This window comes from Hibiscus syriacus, unplaced genomic scaffold, assembly GCF_006381635.1.
Source record: "Hibiscus syriacus cultivar Baekdansim isolate YM2019G1 unplaced genomic scaffold, ASM638163v2 tig00111388_pilon, whole genome shotgun sequence".
Taxonomy (NCBI): Eukaryota; Viridiplantae; Streptophyta; class Magnoliopsida; order Malvales; family Malvaceae; genus Hibiscus; species Hibiscus syriacus.
The window spans coordinates 766,933-786,219 of record NW_024063076.1 but is presented as its reverse complement, the minus strand read 5'-3'; the positions used below and the strand labels follow the sequence as shown (position 1 = coordinate 786,219).

Here is a 19,287-nt window from a genome sequence, read left to right as displayed (position 1 = left end):
AGACCCACATATATCTTTTTGTTTCATTTTTTAAGGAAAATTTTTATCTTTTTCTTACATGTAAATAATGATATGATTTACCCATAAAAAAGGGTCATGTGAAAATCACTCGTTAATGATGGAGAAATTTTAAAATGAAACAAAAACTAAACGATATTATGATTTAGAAAAAAATTAAAATTAAAATACTAAAACAAATTAAAACTTATAGTTTAGTTACTAAAAGCGTAATTTACCCTAAAATAGCACCGTGGGTAACGCCGGCTCGTAGTCAAAACCACCTTAGCTCCAATTAACGAGCTGCGATTTCAATGTCTGCACATTTCATTGTTTTGAATAAACTTCTTTCACCTTTTATATTTATATTTTTTTACGCATCAAATTAAAAAAAAGTTATTTTTTTTATAACTTATTATTATTTTATTAAATATTGATTATTAAAACGTTAAGTGTTATTAATTTAATGATATAATAAATTAATAAATAGTTTTTTTTATTTTAAACTTAAACTTTAGATATTAATTATGATTTTTTTATAAATCTAAAATAATTAATTTATTAATATATCATATCACCAAACTAACGATTTTTAACATATTAGTGATAAAAATTAATAAGTCGATAATATGAGTAACTAAAATTTAAAAATTTAAAAATATAATAAGTAACACATAAAAGTAAGTTTCTATAAAAAAAAACACATAAAAAGTAAGTAACCATTTAAATAGTTTGTCCTTGTTTTTTTGTTTAACCCAATTGACCACTTAATTTTACACTCGCCAATCGTACGGACAGTTTTCAACAAACGATGTAATCAACGGTTGAGATCTTCCCTTTTAGATCTCTCCCCCCCAAACAAAAAAAAAGGAAATATCTGACAACTGCCCGTAACTTTGTTTCTGTAACTACACGGGCAGCTCCCACCTCTCGCCTCGGGCAGATACAAAGTCCAATAAATTAAAAAAACTAAATAATACTATTAAATAAAAATAATTGTTTTTTTATTTTCTCTCTTCACTCGCTTTTGAACAACTACTTATATGTGAACTTTTGCCAAAATTAAACGAGAGGCCAGGCCACCACCAACAGCCACCGCCGACGACCGGTGGTGAAAGCTAGAATAAGTTGTGAACCCTCTTTTTTTTTTTTGAAAGATGGGTCAAGGGATGAGTTGTGGGGCGAGCCAAGAGAATGGATTGTTTGGTGCAGTTAAAGTTGGAGATATTGAAACCGTGGAAGCTCTGTTAAAGAGAGAACCCAGTCTTCTATACCATACAACTGTTTATGGTCGCCTTTCTGCTCTTCATATAGCTGCTGCTTATGGCCAGATCGAGGTGGGTACTGGGTAGTTCATTTGCAGGTGTCTGAAGATTACTTTTTGGGACTATGTTTGGCTCTTTTTAGCTTTCTATTTTCATATTTGGTTTCAATTCATTGATTTGGAAATGTGTGTTCTTTATTCGTTGGTAGATTTTGGGCATGCTTTTGGAGAAATCCGCGAACCCAGATGTGGTGAATCGTCACAAGCAGGTCATTTTCATTTTTGAAACGTTTTAAGTTCCTTTTTTGTTATATATTATCTTTATTTAGTTTTTGTGTTTCCTTTTCAATGTTTTCAGACTCCACTTATGTTGGCTGCAATGCATGGGAAGATCTCCTGTGTGAAGAAGCTCATTGAAGCTGGTGCCAATGTGAGGCATTTTTCAAATTCCCAGGAGTTGCAATTTAATCTTTTTTGTGTGTTGAAAAAAATTTGAATTTGAATGATCTGATATATCCTTTTTCAGATCTTAATGTTTGACTCCCTCCATGGAAGAACTTGCTTGCACTATGCAGCCTATTATGGTCACTTTGACTGCCTTCAAGCCATCCTCTCTGCTGCTCGATCGAGCCCTGTTGCCGTTTCATGGTTGGCATCATTTCTCATAATCTATTTTTGATTAATTGGGCGATTGATCTCAGTTTTTATTGATCATATATGTTTTCTGGGTTGGATATATATATCAGGGGATATGCACGATTTGTGAATATAAGAGATGCTAGGGGAGCCACTCCCTTGCACTTAGCAGCCCGTCAAAGACGGTCTGAATGCGTTCATATCCTGTTAGACAATGGCGCTCTTGTTTGTGCTTCAACTGGTGAATATGGGTAATAATTGGTTTTTTATTTTTATTTTTGTGTGCTAATCTTTTACAAATGAATATAGTGATTGAAAATGTTGTTTTTCAGTTTTCCGGGAAGCACTTCTCTTCATTTGGCTGCTAGAGCTGGATCTCTCGATTGTATCCGTAAGTTGTTGGCGTGGGGTGCCGATCGTCTTCAAAGAGATGCATCTGGGTATAGTTTAATTTAACTGTTGTTTTAATGTTTATATGGTCTTCTAAATTATTATCTTATTGCAGATCTATTGTTCTTCATGTTTTTATTTGATTGTTTCAAGAGATTCCTGATTTAGTCTCATTTATATTCTAGGCAATCTTTTTGTCTTACATAGTCTGATGTAAAGTGGTGGGAATCTATTCCTTGGCTTTGATGCTTGTTCCTCTCTTTTTTATCTTACCATATGTGATAATGATATGATTCACGTCTAGTTATTTCGACGAATGGATGTATGTCTCTATATATATTTCATTTGCTTTTGATTATTTTTGTTAAGACTTGCTGTTGTTATGTTTGTATCTTACAGGAGAATACCGTATGTAGTTGCTCTTAAGTACAAACATGGAGCATGTGCCGCTCTGCTAAATCCTTCATCAGCCGAACCTCTCGTCTGGCCAGCACCTTTAAAGCTCATTAGTGAGCTCAACGATGAGGCAAAATCACTATTAGAACAGGCCTTAATGGAGGCAAACAGGGAAAGGGAAAAGAACATCTTGAATGGAACAGGTTATGCACTTCCATCACCTTCACCCGTGCACTCTGATTCCGGATTAGACGACACTATTTCTGAGGTAGAACTCTGGAACCAAAACCATGCCTTCGATTCTAGGGAAAAGTTGGTTTCTTTAACTCTTGAATGAAAACCATTTGTCATTTCTTGATATGTATCCCATTAAACTTGTGCTTAAATGCATAGAATTGCCCTTGGCTATCTTGGTTTCAGTTGTGGTCCGGGATGAAATTGTTTAGTGATTTAGCGATTCTAGGCATAATTTTTTTTTAACTCTAGTGTACTATGAAACCTATATTTTAGTTGGCATAATCCCCATTTTTGCATATTGACCCTACTATTTAGCTGTTGGTTGCTAGGGTTATATGAATAAGTAGTGGACCATGTTTTTCTTCTATTACGTGAATTATTTACAACAGTTTGCAGTTGGCAATAATGGAAATAATATATTCACTGGGGAATTCTTTCGATGTAGGCTAGCTATGCCGAAGTATGCTGCATATGCTTTGAGCAGACCTGCACGATTGAAGTTCAGGACTGTGGCCACCAAATGTGTGCACAATGCACACTGGCTCTTTGCTGCCACAGCAAGCCGAACCCCACGACCGCACGTGTAACGCCCCCGTTATGCCCCTTTTGCCGGAGCACCATTGTCCGGTTGGTGGTAGCTAAGATAAAAGATTGCGATGATGCTGATCATGAGATGGACATCAGCTCCCCGAAGGTGAGAAAACAGAGGAAGTCGAGGAATTTCAGTGAGGGAAGCACCAGTTTCAAGAGCTTATCTGGAGTCGGTTCATTTAACAAGATGGGGAAGATTGCTGCAGAAAATGAATGGATCGATAAGCAGCCTTGAAATTTGGCAGCTCTTTGATGAGTTAAAAGTTTTCAAGTTGGTCGATGTGGGATATTCCCTTCTAAGACAAGGGACCCATAAGAGGTATATAGATAGGGAGGTGGGTCCATTTGGTATTTGTAGGGGAAAATAAGAAAGGAAATGCGGGTCTTGGGTAGGTGGGTGGAAAATAAGAAGCTTTGGGTCATTAGATCAATATATTATTTGGGAAGAAAATCATTTTTCTTCTAAAATTGTAGTAAAAGTTTTGAAAATTCTTAAATGGCTGCTCCCATGAGGCCCTTTGGGAAGAGACCAAGGCCTCTTGTCCCCACCAAAGTCCCATAGTCCTAAAATTAGGAGAGGGTTGATCATTTCACTGTAATTATATTCGCAACTCTTTATGTAGAATTTTCTTTGAATAAAGTGGAAATGCTGTAATTATATTCCCAACTGTTTTTGTAGGATTTGAAAATTTTATATTATTTGTTGGATAAAAATTATTGTAAATTTTATACATCTTTACAGAATACATGTAATCATTATAAATTATTTAATTTTAATAAAAAAATTAATTATATTTTTAACGTAATTTAAATTGATATCATAATATTTAAATATTAATTAACTATATATTTTTAAATACTATTAAATTTAAGGTAGTATATCACTTATATTTTTAATGAAATCCGTTCAAATCAAAAGATTTTACTAATAAATAAAAGAAAAAAAAATTTAAACTTGTATGTATTTTTCTACCCTTCCATTTTTTACTGTTTGGGATAAGAAAACAATGATTTTTTAAAGTGGTATCCTATCCTCAAACAACAATGCACTTTGTGAAGCTATCGTAATAAATGTGTTGTTGGAAGTTTAAAGTTGTAGGAAAGATGAGACCATTACCACCTCACACTCCATAGCTTCAAGAGAAAAGGAGAGAGAAAGAGCTGTAAACTTGGTAGGGTCTTTCATAGACCAAGTACTTGGTAGTAGCAGTCAAATAGGAACCCCACTAGATATCTTTTTTCCATCAAAGCACAGGGAAAATATCTACCCGAAAGTAATTAGTTTTTAATGATTAACGGGTGGAAGACAGTTACAGCCAACAAAACATGATGCAATCACACGTAAAAACATCTGAAAATCTTCCTACGTTGGGCTGTCTTTGGTTTCGAGAGATTAAAAAACAAAAGAAATTCACCGACACGTTTTCCAGCAATTCGGACGTCAGCGTAGAAATCTTTCGTATCTGTGAATAGAAAAATGCTGAAAGGTAATAAATTAGTATTTGATTCAAGGAACACCACAATGTAAACAGAGTTTAGCCCTTGGTTGAAACATCAGAAAATATGAGACCAGAACCTTAGTTGCAAGGGCATACTCAGTAATGGACAGTTCCAAGATGCTGGAAAAACCAATTGAGCTCCCAAAGGTAATGGACACAAGACCCTTTGGAGTGCAATCAAATAAAATATGGGGGTTCAACCATCTTTGCTTAATCTTAACACTGATATGGCAAAGTTATGTGACATCAAAGAGTACGAGCGGCAGTTAGCTCTAAGATCCAAGGGCACCCATTGGTCATAACATTAAGGTAATGTCAATGTAATCTACGGAATAATTTTCAGAAAAGGAATCTATTTTAATCAAATGTGTCCATCTGATATCTCTGATCCAGGAGCAGCAATGCTCAGTGTGTGCTGACATTACAAAAAGTCATGCCGGCACCGCATCAATTGTTTTGTTGCAATTATTGAGTGCTGCCTGGCCTGCTGCTGTTTTAACACTCCAACACCTCACTGAGTGTGAAGGAAAAAGCACCAACCATCACACTCCGGTCTCCATTATTAAAGACGTGTAATGGAAAAAGGAATCAAATCAGGCTCAACATCACAACTCCAATCCCCATAAAGCAGAGCTGTAAAAAGAGTATTTACTTTTAACTTACTACTTTGGCAACTTGTTAGTGACCTGGATAAAATATAAAGGCATAATGACAAAGGTATCCCAATATTTATACAAATGATCATTTTGCCCCCTATTCCTTTTCTTTTTTAAGTATTCTAGTCCTCAACGTTTTAATTTTTGATTAAAACATACCCTGTTGAATGAAAACCTTTCGTTAACTAATGATTTTCATAAAATAAGGGTTTTTTTTTAATCAAAATTGAAACGTCAGTTAAAATGCTCCAAAAAATAACAGGGAGCAAAGTGTCATTTTGTACACATGTTGAGGGTACTTTTGTCATTATGCAAAAAACTCATTGTATTCTAGGGTAAAGGAGAATCAAGAGATTCAATGTTGCATTAAGCCATTTTGTGATAAATTTCATGGTGGAGAAAACAACCGAAAGAAAACAAAAAGCTATACACTCATGGGTCAGGAGTCATGCATGTGGGATATGAAAGGTGAAAGGAAAAATAAACCCAGGAAACAACAACCAAGATATGAAGCAAATCTAAGCAAAATATTTTAACCAAAATTCAAGTAGTTTTTTGCCATTGAATCAGTCTCTGACCTCTGTGTCTGAATCTGAAGAGGAAGATGAAGAGGCAGTGTCTGAATCTGAAGAGGAAGATGAAGAGGCAGTGAGCATAGTATTGAATGAAACTGACCCTGAGTGATCATGGTTGCTGCTAGCTACCCTTAACTCACATTCAGAGACCAACAATCAAATCAATTCAGAAATATGGTTTCAGTGTACCCTCCAAACAATCTACATCATGGACCATAAATTGAAGAAAAAAATCGAAAGAGAAAATGTTCATAACTGTACTGTCATGAGAAACAAAGGCAATATGACAAACAGGAAATAGACACACTCTCAGAGAAATTATGAGAAAAAAACATAGACTCGCAATTATAATTCGGAAAAAAGGAATCCGGGAAACAACCCATGAGAAAATCATTCAAAAGGACAAGCTTATCCTGTTGAGGAATGTATTATGATGTACTTTTGGAATTGCATATTTGTGATGATTGATCTTGGTGAAAACTACTAGTAAACTGGTTAGCTTCAATGTATATCATGAATCTTATCAGATATGTTACCTTTACATCTGGTCCAGAGAACACCATTGTTAGCCCAAGCTTTTAAGTTCTGAGGATCCCGAAGCTACGGGTGTCGAGGAATCCAATGAACTGCTGTTTTTCACTATATCTTCAGTCTCATGACTCAAAAGGAAAAACCCAGATCTTCAATGTTTAATTCTCGTAATCTGATTGTCTAATTGGAAAAAAGAAGAAGCAGAAATTGTGGTCTTCAACAGACAATTCAAGGTCCTTTACAGCAAAAGTTGAACTGTTTTTTTAAAAGTTTTTAATACTGGAAAGAATATTTGGTATTTGAGTAGAATGTTTCTGTTTCTGCAAAGTTGTAAGATTTAGATAATTTAGTCTAACACAACTCCCTATTGTACCTGAATACACTGAATTTCGATATTATATAATATTGTTTTTTGTTATTATAAATTATATTATATAAATATATATTTTCATTAAATTCGAGTTTTTACATTTACAGGCCCCAACAACGTTACACAAGACCCAACAATGGCCCAAAAGACGAACTGGCCCCAGGACCCAGCGCGAGTTGATGTTTCCTGAAACCCTAGTCATGCCTCGTCCCACATCGTCGTTTCCTCTATGGATTCCTCTCAACCACGCCCGATCTCCACTGCCGCACGCCTCTCAACAACTCCAGATTTCTCGGGCACTCAAGGACAACAAATAACAAACATCAAACATTGTAATCCGATTAGGACTCTAACAAATAATCTAAAAATAGGATGCTTTTCACCTATAAATAAGTGTAAATCATCACAAGTGTAACTAGGAATTTCATATGAAATAAAGGCAGAAACTTTCGAGCAAAACCACGAGCATTATCAAGGCAAAACCGAAACGTTTTTTGAGAATAATAAAAGGTAAAGTCCATACCTTTCTTCGTTTTGGTGGCCTGCATGTCGTTCCTTTCGTATTGTTTTTTATTCAAACTCCAAAAAGAAGTATTTTTGGCCGATGAACGAAGTGAGACCTTTATTTTTTGAAACCTATTTCTTATATCTGCATTTTTTTTTCGAGCCAATTTTTGAAAAACCACTTGGATTTTTGGATTGTGGGAAGAGAATGGTCTTTAAAAACGACGAGTTTTGTGGTGGACCACCGCCGATGAGCGGCGGCGAGGCGATGACCACCATTTTTTAGGCGGCGGCGCACGATCCTTGTTCTTGGAGACTCAAGAACAGTTGAGAGCAAATTGAAAGGGGGTAGGGCGTTTCTGTGAGAAAAGAGAAAAATGAAACTTTTAAAAAAATTTGGCTTATATGTTAAGCCCAGTTGACCCGTGCTTGACCCACGACCCGACCCGTGGACCTACAAGGTCCGCATGTTTTCAACATTAAAGGGGTTAATCCCCTTTCCAGTCCCTATTCGTTTTAAAGCCCTCATTTCGCCCCCAAATTCAATTTTTAAACCCATAATTCGTTCTAATTTGGCCACTCGATTCACTTTTCTTTTCAATTTGGCCCCCCGTTAAATCCAATTCATATTTAAGTTTTTAGTTTTTTTTATTGTTTTAATTTTTTTTCATTATTACGTTTTATTATTACATTTATTATTATTATTATTATTATACGTATATATATATATATATATATATATATATATATATATATATATATATATTATTCAATATTTGATTAGTATATATATTTATTTTTTATTATTATGTTATTCCTTATTTATTATTACTGTTTTTTTATTTCAACTTTATTCATTTATTTATCTTCTTTCTTGCTTTCTTTAACGTTTTTTCATTTCATTTATTTATTCACTTATTATCTTTTTTATTCTTATTATTTTTTTGGTTATTTTTATTTACTTTTATATTGTATATTTCTATGTGTATGATACCTTTAGGGTCCTTATTTTATTTATTTGTTTTACTTTATGTTATTTAGCTTATCTCCCCTTTTTATTTTCTATTTTATTTTCATTCTTATTTCCTTTACTCTATTCTTTTTACTTTATTCATTTTCGTTTTTAACGTCTTTATTCTTTTTAAAGGGTAGAGCGCAAGCTATTAAACTTGTGGTCGTATGATCGAGTCCCACTGAGGGCAATTCATAACGGAGGTCTTTCACGGAAGTTGCTCTCAACCTGGTGTTGGGGGCAGCCTACTACCCTACCTCCCCCTTACCTCATACCTATGGGAATAGGGTCAGCTAATTATATTCTTTTTAAAGGGTGTTTTAAATCAATCAGTGGTAAGTCTCGGATCGTTATTTTACCTTTCAATTTAAAATTACAATTTTCTTAATTAAAGACAATTGGAAATTGCGTAGTACCGAAATGGTAATTCAAGGGTGCTAACCCTTCCTTGACTGTAACCGACTCCCGAATCCGACACATCACTGGTAAGACGCAGATCAGGTAAGAAATAGGGTATCCGATCAACCCATTTGTTTTAAAATAAATGATCGATGGCGACTCCAATTCGTTTAATCTAAGTCGAAGCCCAATTCCGGGCCCACTCGAAAGACGATTATGACAGCTTGGCGACTCCGCTGGGGACACAGGTAAGTGAGTCAGGTTAAGGTAATTTCCAGTTGTCTTTTTAACGAAAAGGGTAAGTTTAAATTTTAAGGTAGCATTTCGATCCTTATTGCTTACTTTTGATTATATTTTTCGAGTAAATAGTTGTATTAATCGTTTTCTAATGATTTCAGCCTTCCAAACTCGTTTTTTCCTCTAAGGCTATATACCCGAGCTCTAAACCTATTTTAAATGGGGGTAAAAGTGACGCCTTCGTGTGAATTTATTCACCGTGCGGGCCTAGCAAGTAGCATTCAGGATTCATATACCTTATGTCTTCTTGTGATTTTATTCACCGTGCGGGCATAAGGGAATCTGTCCACTCGAGTTTAACTTAGTCCACACAAGCATGTGATGGGTTTAGGACTAAGGGTCTGGCAAGCCCAAGGGGGCACAAGCAATGAGAACTCGGGTACCGTTTTTTAGAACCTAAACCGGGAGACCATGGAGAATTAGAGCCTACCCAAAAACCACATTCCAAAACCTAGGATATTTTTACACTAACCATTTTTTTTGTGATTTTTTCTTTCGTCGTTTTATTTATTTATTTTTATTTTACTAACTTTTTTTGCCTTTGTGTTTGTTTTCTAGCATTTGCACCATAACAAGAGGTTATTAATCCTTAAAAAGCGTTTATTAAACACAAAATAATCTGAATTAATGGACAAAGGTGTTGTAATATAAGAGATTGAAAATGCTGAGGCACGACTATGGTCCGAGAAGACTTAGAAAGAGAAGGGAGACAGTCTTCAGGGAAATTATGTATCAGAGCTGGTTAGTTACACCTCTGTCATCCTGAAACAGAATGATGTCCAAGAGCTGCGAAATATTTGGGACAGTTGGAAGAATGACAGAAAGCAGAAGTTCAGCCAACGATATGGTGATATTGCCCTCTTACTCCATGTCAAGACTAATGAGCCCCTGCTCCGAGCATTAATTCAATTCTAGAACCCGGGATATAGTTGCTTCACCTTTAACCAGGAGGACATGATGCCCACTATCGAAGAGTATACTACCCTATTGCACTGTGAAAGCATCAGACTAGAGAGGGCATATATCAAACACATCAAAAGTCAACCTTTCAAGAACGGACTGGCTAAGATTGCAGGGGTTGATGAAAAATGGGTGACTGATAGACTCCGACATAAAGGTAACGGGGAAGGAATCGAGTGGATTCACATAAGGTAACTAATAAAGAACCACCCTGATGAATGGAAAACTATAGACCTTTTTGCACTAGGTCTGTATGGTTTGGTTATCTTTCTGAAGACTTTGGGGTGCATCAACGCAGCCATGGTAGAACTATTTGAACAACTTCCAAGACGAGTCAACCCAGCACCGGTCATCTTAGCCGAGACCTTTCGGTCTCTTAATCATTGCATAAGAGCTTGTGGAGGTAGGTTCGTTGGGTGTGTTCATCTCCTTCAAGTCTAGATTCACAGCCACTTCTGGAAGACTAACGGGGTTGATTACCGCCGACTTAGCACCACCTATTCACCTTTGAGAGATTTCATCACTATGAAGTGGCATGAAGCGCTACAAAGGAAAAATGGATGAAAGTCTTTACACATCTTCAGGATCGGGACATTACCTGGAGAGCCCCCTGGTTATTCTTCGGCGACGTTCTTTTCTGGTGTGGGGATTCTGATACTATGACCTTACTCGGACTTTGGGGTGTAGTTGAGTATGCTCTGTTGTTAGCACTTAGAAAGTATGGGGCATGTCAGTTTATCCCAGCAACAAGCGGACTAGCTAGATCAGAGTTTGTGTATCATAGTGACAGCTATAAGAAAATGATCAAGGAAGCAGTCGATTCATGGAAGAAAGTATTCGGATGGATGTTATAGCTGCTAGAGACATGCTTACTCCGGATTATGGGGAGTGGAAAAGATTGAGAAAGAATAATAACGTCCCAGTGCCAGACTGTGAAGACACTTGAACTATGGAGGAACATCTCAGGCCTGTCCCTTCTGGACTTGAGATAGCCAAGGCAGAATTTGAAGCTGTGAATAACGAGCTGAAGCAGAGGATTAAGGAACTTGAAACTAAACGTTATCAATGGAAGCTAAATGCTGACTCTCAGAAAGATAGAGTAGATAAACTAGAAAGATAACATAAAATGGTCCGTTTTGAGCTCGAAGATTTGAGAAAGGGGTATCAGGATAAAGTAAAGGATAACTCCAAGTTGAAAGTAACCTCTGAATACTGGAAAGACGAAGCTCACAGTCTGAAAAGGAAGTTCGAGGGGCCCGATGAAAGAGCTTGGAAGGAACAACTGAAGACTGCTCAAAGACGCTTGGCAGACAGTCAACATCAGAACCAACGTTTGAGAATCTGGGTGTATGACTTAGATAAACAACATGAGAAAGATGACAAGACAATAGCTGAGTTAGAAGCTATTGTAGATGGGTTCAAGAGGCAAGCAAACGAGCTTCAGATAGTACCCTTTGACGGAGGATTACAGTGGCGTTTCTGTTGGGAGCAAGCACAGCGAAGGGTGAGGGCTAGAGACGTAACCATCCGAGATTTCCTGGATCAGGTACAGAAAGCAGCCCGTCGTCTTCACGGCCTAGCAAGGGAAGCTGGAGTGGTTCGACAAGGTATTCAACCAGTGACAGATGAAGGCAGAAGACTTGTCAGCCTACTAGAAGCTATTCGGGGTCTAGAGGATTTAGTCCGAATGTACCTTTAATTTGTTTTTATGTCTCTTAAAAGATAAAACATTTTTGTCTGAATAAGGATTATTTATAATAATGGATACTTTTCTGGATCAACGCCTCCAAATTGTATACATCATACATTGCATACTTTGCATTTTATATATTTCATGTTTATTTTTATATTTTCCATATTTTTACATTCGTATTAACTAACAAAACATGTCTCAGACACCAAAATTAACACCGCAAGCATTAGATACGCATCACCCGCACAATACTCGAGCAAAAAAGAGATAAATAGAGGCCAGAATGGAGAAGATCGAAGAGAACATGGTAAGACTACATAAAGAATTAGAGGACAAAATGGCTCAGAATAGTCAAAGTACTATAGAGTCCATCAAGAAAAGCCAAGAATATTTAGTCGACCAAATCGTGGCTAAGTTGTCTGGCTTACAATAACAGGCAAGTACATTTGGAGTAGGTGCATCTAAAGGGATAACCATACCACCGACCCCATAAGTGGTTGTCTCATCCGAGATTTTACCCGGACTGCAAGGTGACTCATCTACCACCAAAGGGAAAGTTGTATCGGTTGCAAATTTACAGACTTCTGCGGTAAATCCTGACAGTCATCCAGACGACTGCCCTATCCCAGATTTTGACGAAGAGGATAAGGCAAAGAAGATGGAAAAGAAGATCAGGATGTTAGAAGATCAAATGAAGATGTTCTAAGGGGACCATGATTATTATAGAGTGGACGCAATGGAGCTGAGTCTGGTTCCAGATTTGGTGCTTCCACCTAAGTTTAAAATTCCTGAGTTTGAGAAGTTCGACGGGAACATCTGCCCTTCAGCCCATATCACTATGTTCTGTCGGAAGGTGACATGATATGGGGGAAATGACCAACTCCTAATCCATTGCTTTCAGGAGAGCCTGTCCGGTTCAACTATCAGGTGGTACAACCAGCTTAGCCGAACTCATATCAAGACGTGGAAAGACTTAGCCAAATCTTTCTTAGAGCAGTACAAACATATCAATGATATGAGACCAGACCGGGTTATGCTCCAAAGCCTGGAAAAGAAGCAAAACAAAAGTTTTCGACAGTACGTAGGATTTATCTATGCAAGTTTATCCACCATTGGATGAAAAAAAAACCAAGAAAGTTGTTTGTACAGACCCTGAAGACACCTTCCTTCGGGTACCTGGTGGCGATCACATCGGGAAGTTTCTCAGATCTGGTCATGACCGATGAAATGATCGAACTTGCCCTAAAATAAGAAAAAATCGAAGGAGGAGACTCCAGTAAGAAGCATTCCATGAAGAACAAGGACCACGAGATCAACAATTTCAACACCTATAACGCTACAATCTTAAGTTCAAAAGCCACTGCAGCTGTACCATCCGATACTTCTAACCAAACTCAGAGAGTACTAAGGAAAGAAATGGAAAGGAGTAGTTCGATCCCATTCCCATGACATATAAAGAGTTATATCAACAACTCTTCGACACTTACGCGGTGTCACCCTATCCTATGGATCCGATAAATCCCCCTATCCGAAATGGTTTGATGAGAACTCCCACTATGAATATTATGGAGGTGTGCAGGGGCATTCAATCGAAAATTGTCTCACATTCAAGAGGCTTGTACAAAAAATGCGGAACAAGAACTGGATCCATTTCAACTCTGGAACACCGAACGTCGTCCAAAATCCTTTTCCTAATCATCAGGAGAGAGGAATCAACGCAATCACCACCGAAAATGGCAAGAGAATTAAAACTTGTGTTTCAGAAGTTAAAGCTCCTTTGGCTTGGGTATGGAGCCAAATGGTAAAGGCGGGGCTTCTTACACCCCATTCACGTGCAACTAGGATTGAAGATGGTAACCATTGTTGTTACCACAACGAAGAGGGGCATAATGTGCAAGAGTGCCTAGAATTCAGATCTATAGTCCAGCTCATGATGGACCAGAAAGAGCTGGAATTTTACGAAGAAATTCAAGATTTTTTGGAAGCAGATGTTTGTGTCACCGGAGAATCATCAGACAAAAGATTCGGAAGGGGTAGTCCTTTGGTAATTACCCCTAAGGCAAATATGACAGTAACAATACCAGCCAAGGTGGTGATCATAATACCTCGTCTTTTTCAATACAACGACAATCGAAAAGTGCCATGGAAGTACGAATGACATGTGAGTACTTCCAAAGGATGTGATAGCAAAGTGGGGAAAAGACCACTTGAGCCATTCAAAGAAGATGTGCTAGTTGTCAATGAACCTATAAAGGAGGAAGAAGCTAAAGAGTTCCTCAAGATCTTGAAGCACAGCGAGTACAACATTGTAGAACAACTTCACATCTTACCTACGCGTACTTCAACGCTAGCACTATTTTTAAACTCAGAGGCACACCGAGAAGCACTGTTGAAAGTCCTAAATCAAACGTTCGTGCCACAAGACATACCGGTCAGCAAGATGGATCGACTGGTGAACATTATTTAAGCTGATAATCTCATCTCATTTTCAGATGATGAGATTCCATCCGGAGGAAGAGGCCGAACAAAGGCATTGCATATTACTACGTACTACAAGGGACACGCTTTACCGAGTGTATTGATTGACAACGGGCCGGCTGTGAATGTGATGTCTTTGGTGACATTGAAGAGGCTACCAATAGATACCTCTCATATGAGAGCCTGTCAGAATGTGGTCCGAGCATTTTACGGGACCAAAAGAGAGGTAGTCAGTAAGATCGAGGTACCGTTGACCATCGGACCAGCCACCTATGATGTTGAGTTCCTTGTGATGGATATGATGCCATCCTATAGCTATCTTTTGGGAAGGCCATGGATTCATCAAGCAGGTGCAGTACCCTTCACGCTGCACCAAAAAGTTAAATTTGTTATTGACGGGGCCTTAGTAATTATCAATGCTAAGGAAGATATTATGGCAAGTGTGACCACGGAGGCCCTATACGTCAAAGTAGATGAGGAAACGGTGGAGTACTCATTCCGCTCCTTAGAATTCGTGAATGCCACATTCTTGGTAGAAGGAAGAAGGATTCCTAAACCTTGACTCTCCCAGTGCACCAAAATAGAGATCAAGCAAACCTTGGGATGAGGCGCCAAGATCGGAAGAGGGTTTGGGAAGTTGCTATAAGGAAGGATCAATCCAGTCCTTCCAATTTTGAAGTTAGATCAGTTTGGGCTCGGTTTTCAGCCTAGTTACCATGAAAAGAGGAAGGAAGTCCAGAAGAACCGAGAAATAAGACTAGCCAGGTTAACTGGAGCTAAACTTAAAAGGGAACCCATGGTATTCCCGCCTCTTTACAATTCATTCAAGTCGGGTGGTTATATGTTCGAGACTACCTCATCCGATCTAGAAGCGGCTCTGTAAGATATGAACATTAATTTTGTGACCATAGAAGATGTTGAAAGCGAAGATAGATCCAGAATATGCCCTCTGCCACCTGGGTTCGTGCCTAGCAGTTCGTCGGTGGAAGAAATACATGTGGTTTACAAGCGTCTTTCAGAGTAATATTCGAACTATCCCTATTTGCTTATACCCAGGGCAATAGGTGATCTTTTGTAAGGGTGAATAAACATTTTGTTTAAATTAAATAAAAGATGCATTTTTTCCTTTCCATGGAAAACAAGTTTTCTTATTTTCATTTCTTTTTGAATTCATTGTTTATTTTCTTCATTCCAATACTCTATTCTATTCTCTTTCAAATTTAATTATTTCACTATTTCGTGTGGGATATTTCCTCTCACACACACATATCTTCTTTGTTCCTTCAGGACCCCAGATAATGATAATGTAGGCACTGATGATCTTGATCCGAAAGTGGATTTTGAATCGACCATTTGTCTAGGGGAATTCGACGAATGCGACAATGAAGAGGAGTGCAACTTGCCCACCGAATTTTTGAGAATGATAGAAAGAGAAGAAAAACAAATACTACCACATGAGAAGGTGATCGAAATCTTGAATCTAGGCACTGAAAATGACAGAAAGGAGGTTAAAATCGGACAACTCTATCGGCTCAAGCAAGACAAAACCTTATAGTCTTACTTCAGGAGTACAGATATGTGTTCACTTGGTCGTATCAAGACATGCCGGGACTAGACACAGATATGGTAGTTCATAAACTGCCAATTAAGCCAGAATGCAAACCCGTGCAACAGAAACTGAGAAGGATGCGACCAGAAATGATCCTTAAGATCAAAGAAGAGGTCAAGAAGCAATTTGATGCTGGTTTTCTTCAAGTGGCCAAGTATCCGGAGTGGGTGGCCAACATAGTGTCTGTTTAAAAGAATGATGGGAAGGTTCGCATGTGCGTCGATTATCGGGACCTCAACAAAGTGAGCCCTAAAGACAACTTTCCTCTGCCTCACATTGACACGTTGGTAGACAATACAACCAAGAACACTTTCTTTTTATTCATGGATGGATTTTTGGGATATAACCAGATAAAGATGCATCCTGAAGACATGGAGAAAACCACGTTCATCACAATGTGGGGAACCTTCTGCTATAAAGTGATGCCCTTCGGTTTGAAGAATGCTGAGGCAACATATCAGAGAGCGATGGTGACCATATTCCACGACATAATGCACAAAAAAATCGAAGTTTATATCGATGACATGATTGTCAAGGCACAAACCGAGAATGAATATGTTGAGAATTTGAAGAAGCTCTTCCAAAGATTGAGAAAGTTCCAACTGAGATTGAACCCTAGAAAGTGCACCTTCGGGGTAATATCCGGAAAACTATTAGGCTTCGTGGTCAGCAAAAAGGCATCGAAGTCGATCCCGATAAAGTTAAGGCTATTCAAAGTCTACCTCTACCACGAACACAAAAAGAGGTCAGAGGTTTTATGGGCAGATTAAACTACATAGCATGATTCATATCTCAGTTAACCGACAAGTGTGACCCAATCTTCCGCCTTCTCTGAAAGAACAACGCTGGAGCATGGGATGAAAAATTTCAGATTGCATTCGAGAAAGTAAATGAGTATTTGTCTCACTTTCCTATCCTGATGTCCCCTATCCCGAGCAAACCTCTGTTATTGTATCTCTCCATATTCGAGAACTCTATGAGGTGTGTCCTAGGTCAACATGATGAATTCGGGAAGAAGGAGAGAGCCATCTACTATTTAAGTAAGAAGTTCACCGATTGCGGGGTCAGATATCCTCCTATCGAGAAGGTTTGTTGTGATTTAGTCTGGGCTATAAAAAGACTCCGACAATATATGTTGTATCATACCACTTGGCTGATCTCCAAGTTAGATCCTTTAAAGTACATGATGGGTGTACCTGCTCTATCTGGAAGGTTAGCCCGATGGCAAATGCTCTTGTCAGAATTTGACATCGAGTACGTGAGCCAGAAAGCAATCAAAAGAAGTGCCATATCAGAGTTCTTGGCAAGTATAACCAATGAGAATTATGATCCTTTAGACTTTGACTTCCCAGACGAAGACTTGATGGCTATATCCTTAGAAGAAGCAAGCACTTCAACGGACAGTTCCTGGAGAATGCATTTCGATGGTGTATCAAATGCATTAGGCCATGACGTTGGGGCAATCCTGATCTCTCCGAAAGGGAATCACTACCCATTCACCAGTAGACTAAACTTTAACTGCACCAACAATTTGGCAGAATACGAAGCTTATGTCTTGGGAATTCGAGCTGCACTGGGGCAAAATATAAAGTCCCTGCGGGTATACGGAGATTCAACATTAGTAATCTATCAGCTCCGCGGAGAATAAGAAACCAATGATACAAAGCTGATGGAATACCAGAGACTAATACTGGATCTCCTCGAGGAATTCGATGAAGTCACATTCCACTACGTGCCTAGAGAAGAAAATCAAATGGCTGACGCTTTAGCTACCTTGGCAGCCGCATTCAAGACTGGCGGGGAGTCTAAAATGATGCCAATTAACATGCAGTCGTATGAGTACCCGGCTCATTGTTACCAAATTGAAGAACTGAAAGACACTAAGCCTTGGTACTATGACATTCTGCAGTATATCAAGCATCGGAGTTATCCAGAATAGGCCACCGAAATCGATAAGAGAACCCTTAGAAAGATGACAGATGGATACGTCCTTGACGGAGAGGTTTTATACAAGAAAAGCCATAATCAAGTCCTGTTAAGGTGCGTCGATACTGAAGAGGCAAAAATGATAGTGGAAGAAGTACATGATGGAGTTTGTGGAGCACATGCAAATGGACATATGATGTCAAGACAAATAATAAGATGCGAATATTTTTTGTCCACACTGGAAAGTGATTACATCAACTATGCGAGAAGATGTTATAAATGTCAAATTTACGGAGACAAGATAAATGTTCCACCCCATCCGCTTCATGTAATGATGTCACCATGGCATTTCTCGTGTGGGGCATGGACGTTATCAGGAAAATCCATCCGAATGCTTCCAATGGTCATTGTTTCATTCTCGTAACAATTGACTACTTCACAAAATGGGTAGAGGCTGCGTCATATGACAGTGTCACTTAGTCTACTATTTGCAAGTTTCTGAAGAAAGAGATTATATGTCGGTATGGTCTACCTGAAAGGATCATCACCGATAACGCTACAAACTTGAACAACAAAATGATGAATGCTGCTTATGAGCAGTTCAAGATAAAACATCACAATTCCACTGCTTACAGACCAAAGATGAACGGAGAAGTAAAAGCAGCAAACAAAAACATTAAGAAGATAGTGGAGAAAACGACTGAAACTTACAAAGATTGTCATGAGAAGTTGCCTTTTGCATTGTTCGCTTATCGAACCTCGGCACGAACCTCGACTGGGGCAACTTCATTTTCACTAGATTATGGAATGGAAGCAGTGCTACCCATTGAAGTAGAGATTTCGTCACTCCGGGTCTTGACAGAAGTCAAACTGGATGATGCAGAGTGGGTACAACCTAGATATGATCAGCTTAATCTGATAGATGAAAAAAGACTGAAATCCATTCATCATGGTCAAATCTATCAGAAACAAATGATCCAATCACATGACAAAAAGGTGAGCCCGAGAATATTCCGCGAAGGAGATATGGTGCTAAAAAGAATTTGGCCAGTCCAGAAAGATTTATGAGGAAAATGAACACCAAATTGGGAAGGACCTTATGTCATGAAAAAGACCTTCTCCGGAGGAGCCCTTGTCCTGGCTGAAATGGACGAACCTGAACTGCCACATCTCATCAACTCGGATGCAGTCAAGAAATACTTCACTTAGGATGAAAACCCGAGAGGGCATCCTAAGTTGAAAAAAAAGAAAATAAAAAAGAAAAATG

The 19,287-nt window shown here is 38.3% G+C and overlaps 1 protein-coding gene and 1 long non-coding RNA gene across 2 annotated transcripts; one reads left to right on the top strand and one right to left on the bottom strand.

Moving 5' to 3' along the window:
• The first annotated feature begins 1,117 nt into the window (after positions 1–1,117).
• Positions 1,118–3,780, top strand: LOC120159940 (putative E3 ubiquitin-protein ligase XBAT31). The gene is made up of 8 exons (XM_039170432.1): positions 1,118–1,334; positions 1,471–1,530; positions 1,620–1,691; positions 1,788–1,909; positions 2,008–2,148; positions 2,230–2,337; positions 2,687–2,951; positions 3,366–3,780. The coding sequence occupies exons 1-8, from the start codon at positions 1,155–1,157 to the stop codon at positions 3,744–3,746; spliced, it is 1,329 nt and encodes a 442-aa protein (XP_039026363.1). The 5' UTR covers positions 1,118–1,154; the 3' UTR covers positions 3,747–3,780.
• LOC120159942 lies at positions 3,661–18,680 on the bottom strand. The gene is made up of 3 exons (XR_005519394.1): positions 18,669–18,680; positions 6,802–6,816; positions 3,661–3,804 (listed from the first exon to the last, which is right to left on the bottom strand). It is a non-coding gene; the product is annotated as an uncharacterized LOC120159942 (long non-coding RNA).
• Positions 18,681–19,287: the final 607 nt, after the last annotated feature.

What these genes read in the sequence shown, in the direction of transcription:
- LOC120159940 (XM_039170432.1), top strand. Translation starts at nt 1,155, where the DNA reads ATGGGTCAAGGGATGAGTTGTGGGGCGAGCCAAGAGAATGGATTGTTT. An exon ending in CTGCTTATGGCCAGATCGAG is followed by an intron (nt 1,335 to 1,470) that starts GTGGGTACTGGG and finishes ATTCGTTGGTAG; the next exon opens with ATTTTGGGCATGCTTTTGGA. An exon ending in TAGACGACACTATTTCTGAG is followed by an intron (nt 2,952 to 3,365) that starts GTAGAACTCTGG and finishes CTTTCGATGTAG; the next exon opens with GCTAGCTATGCCGAAGTATG.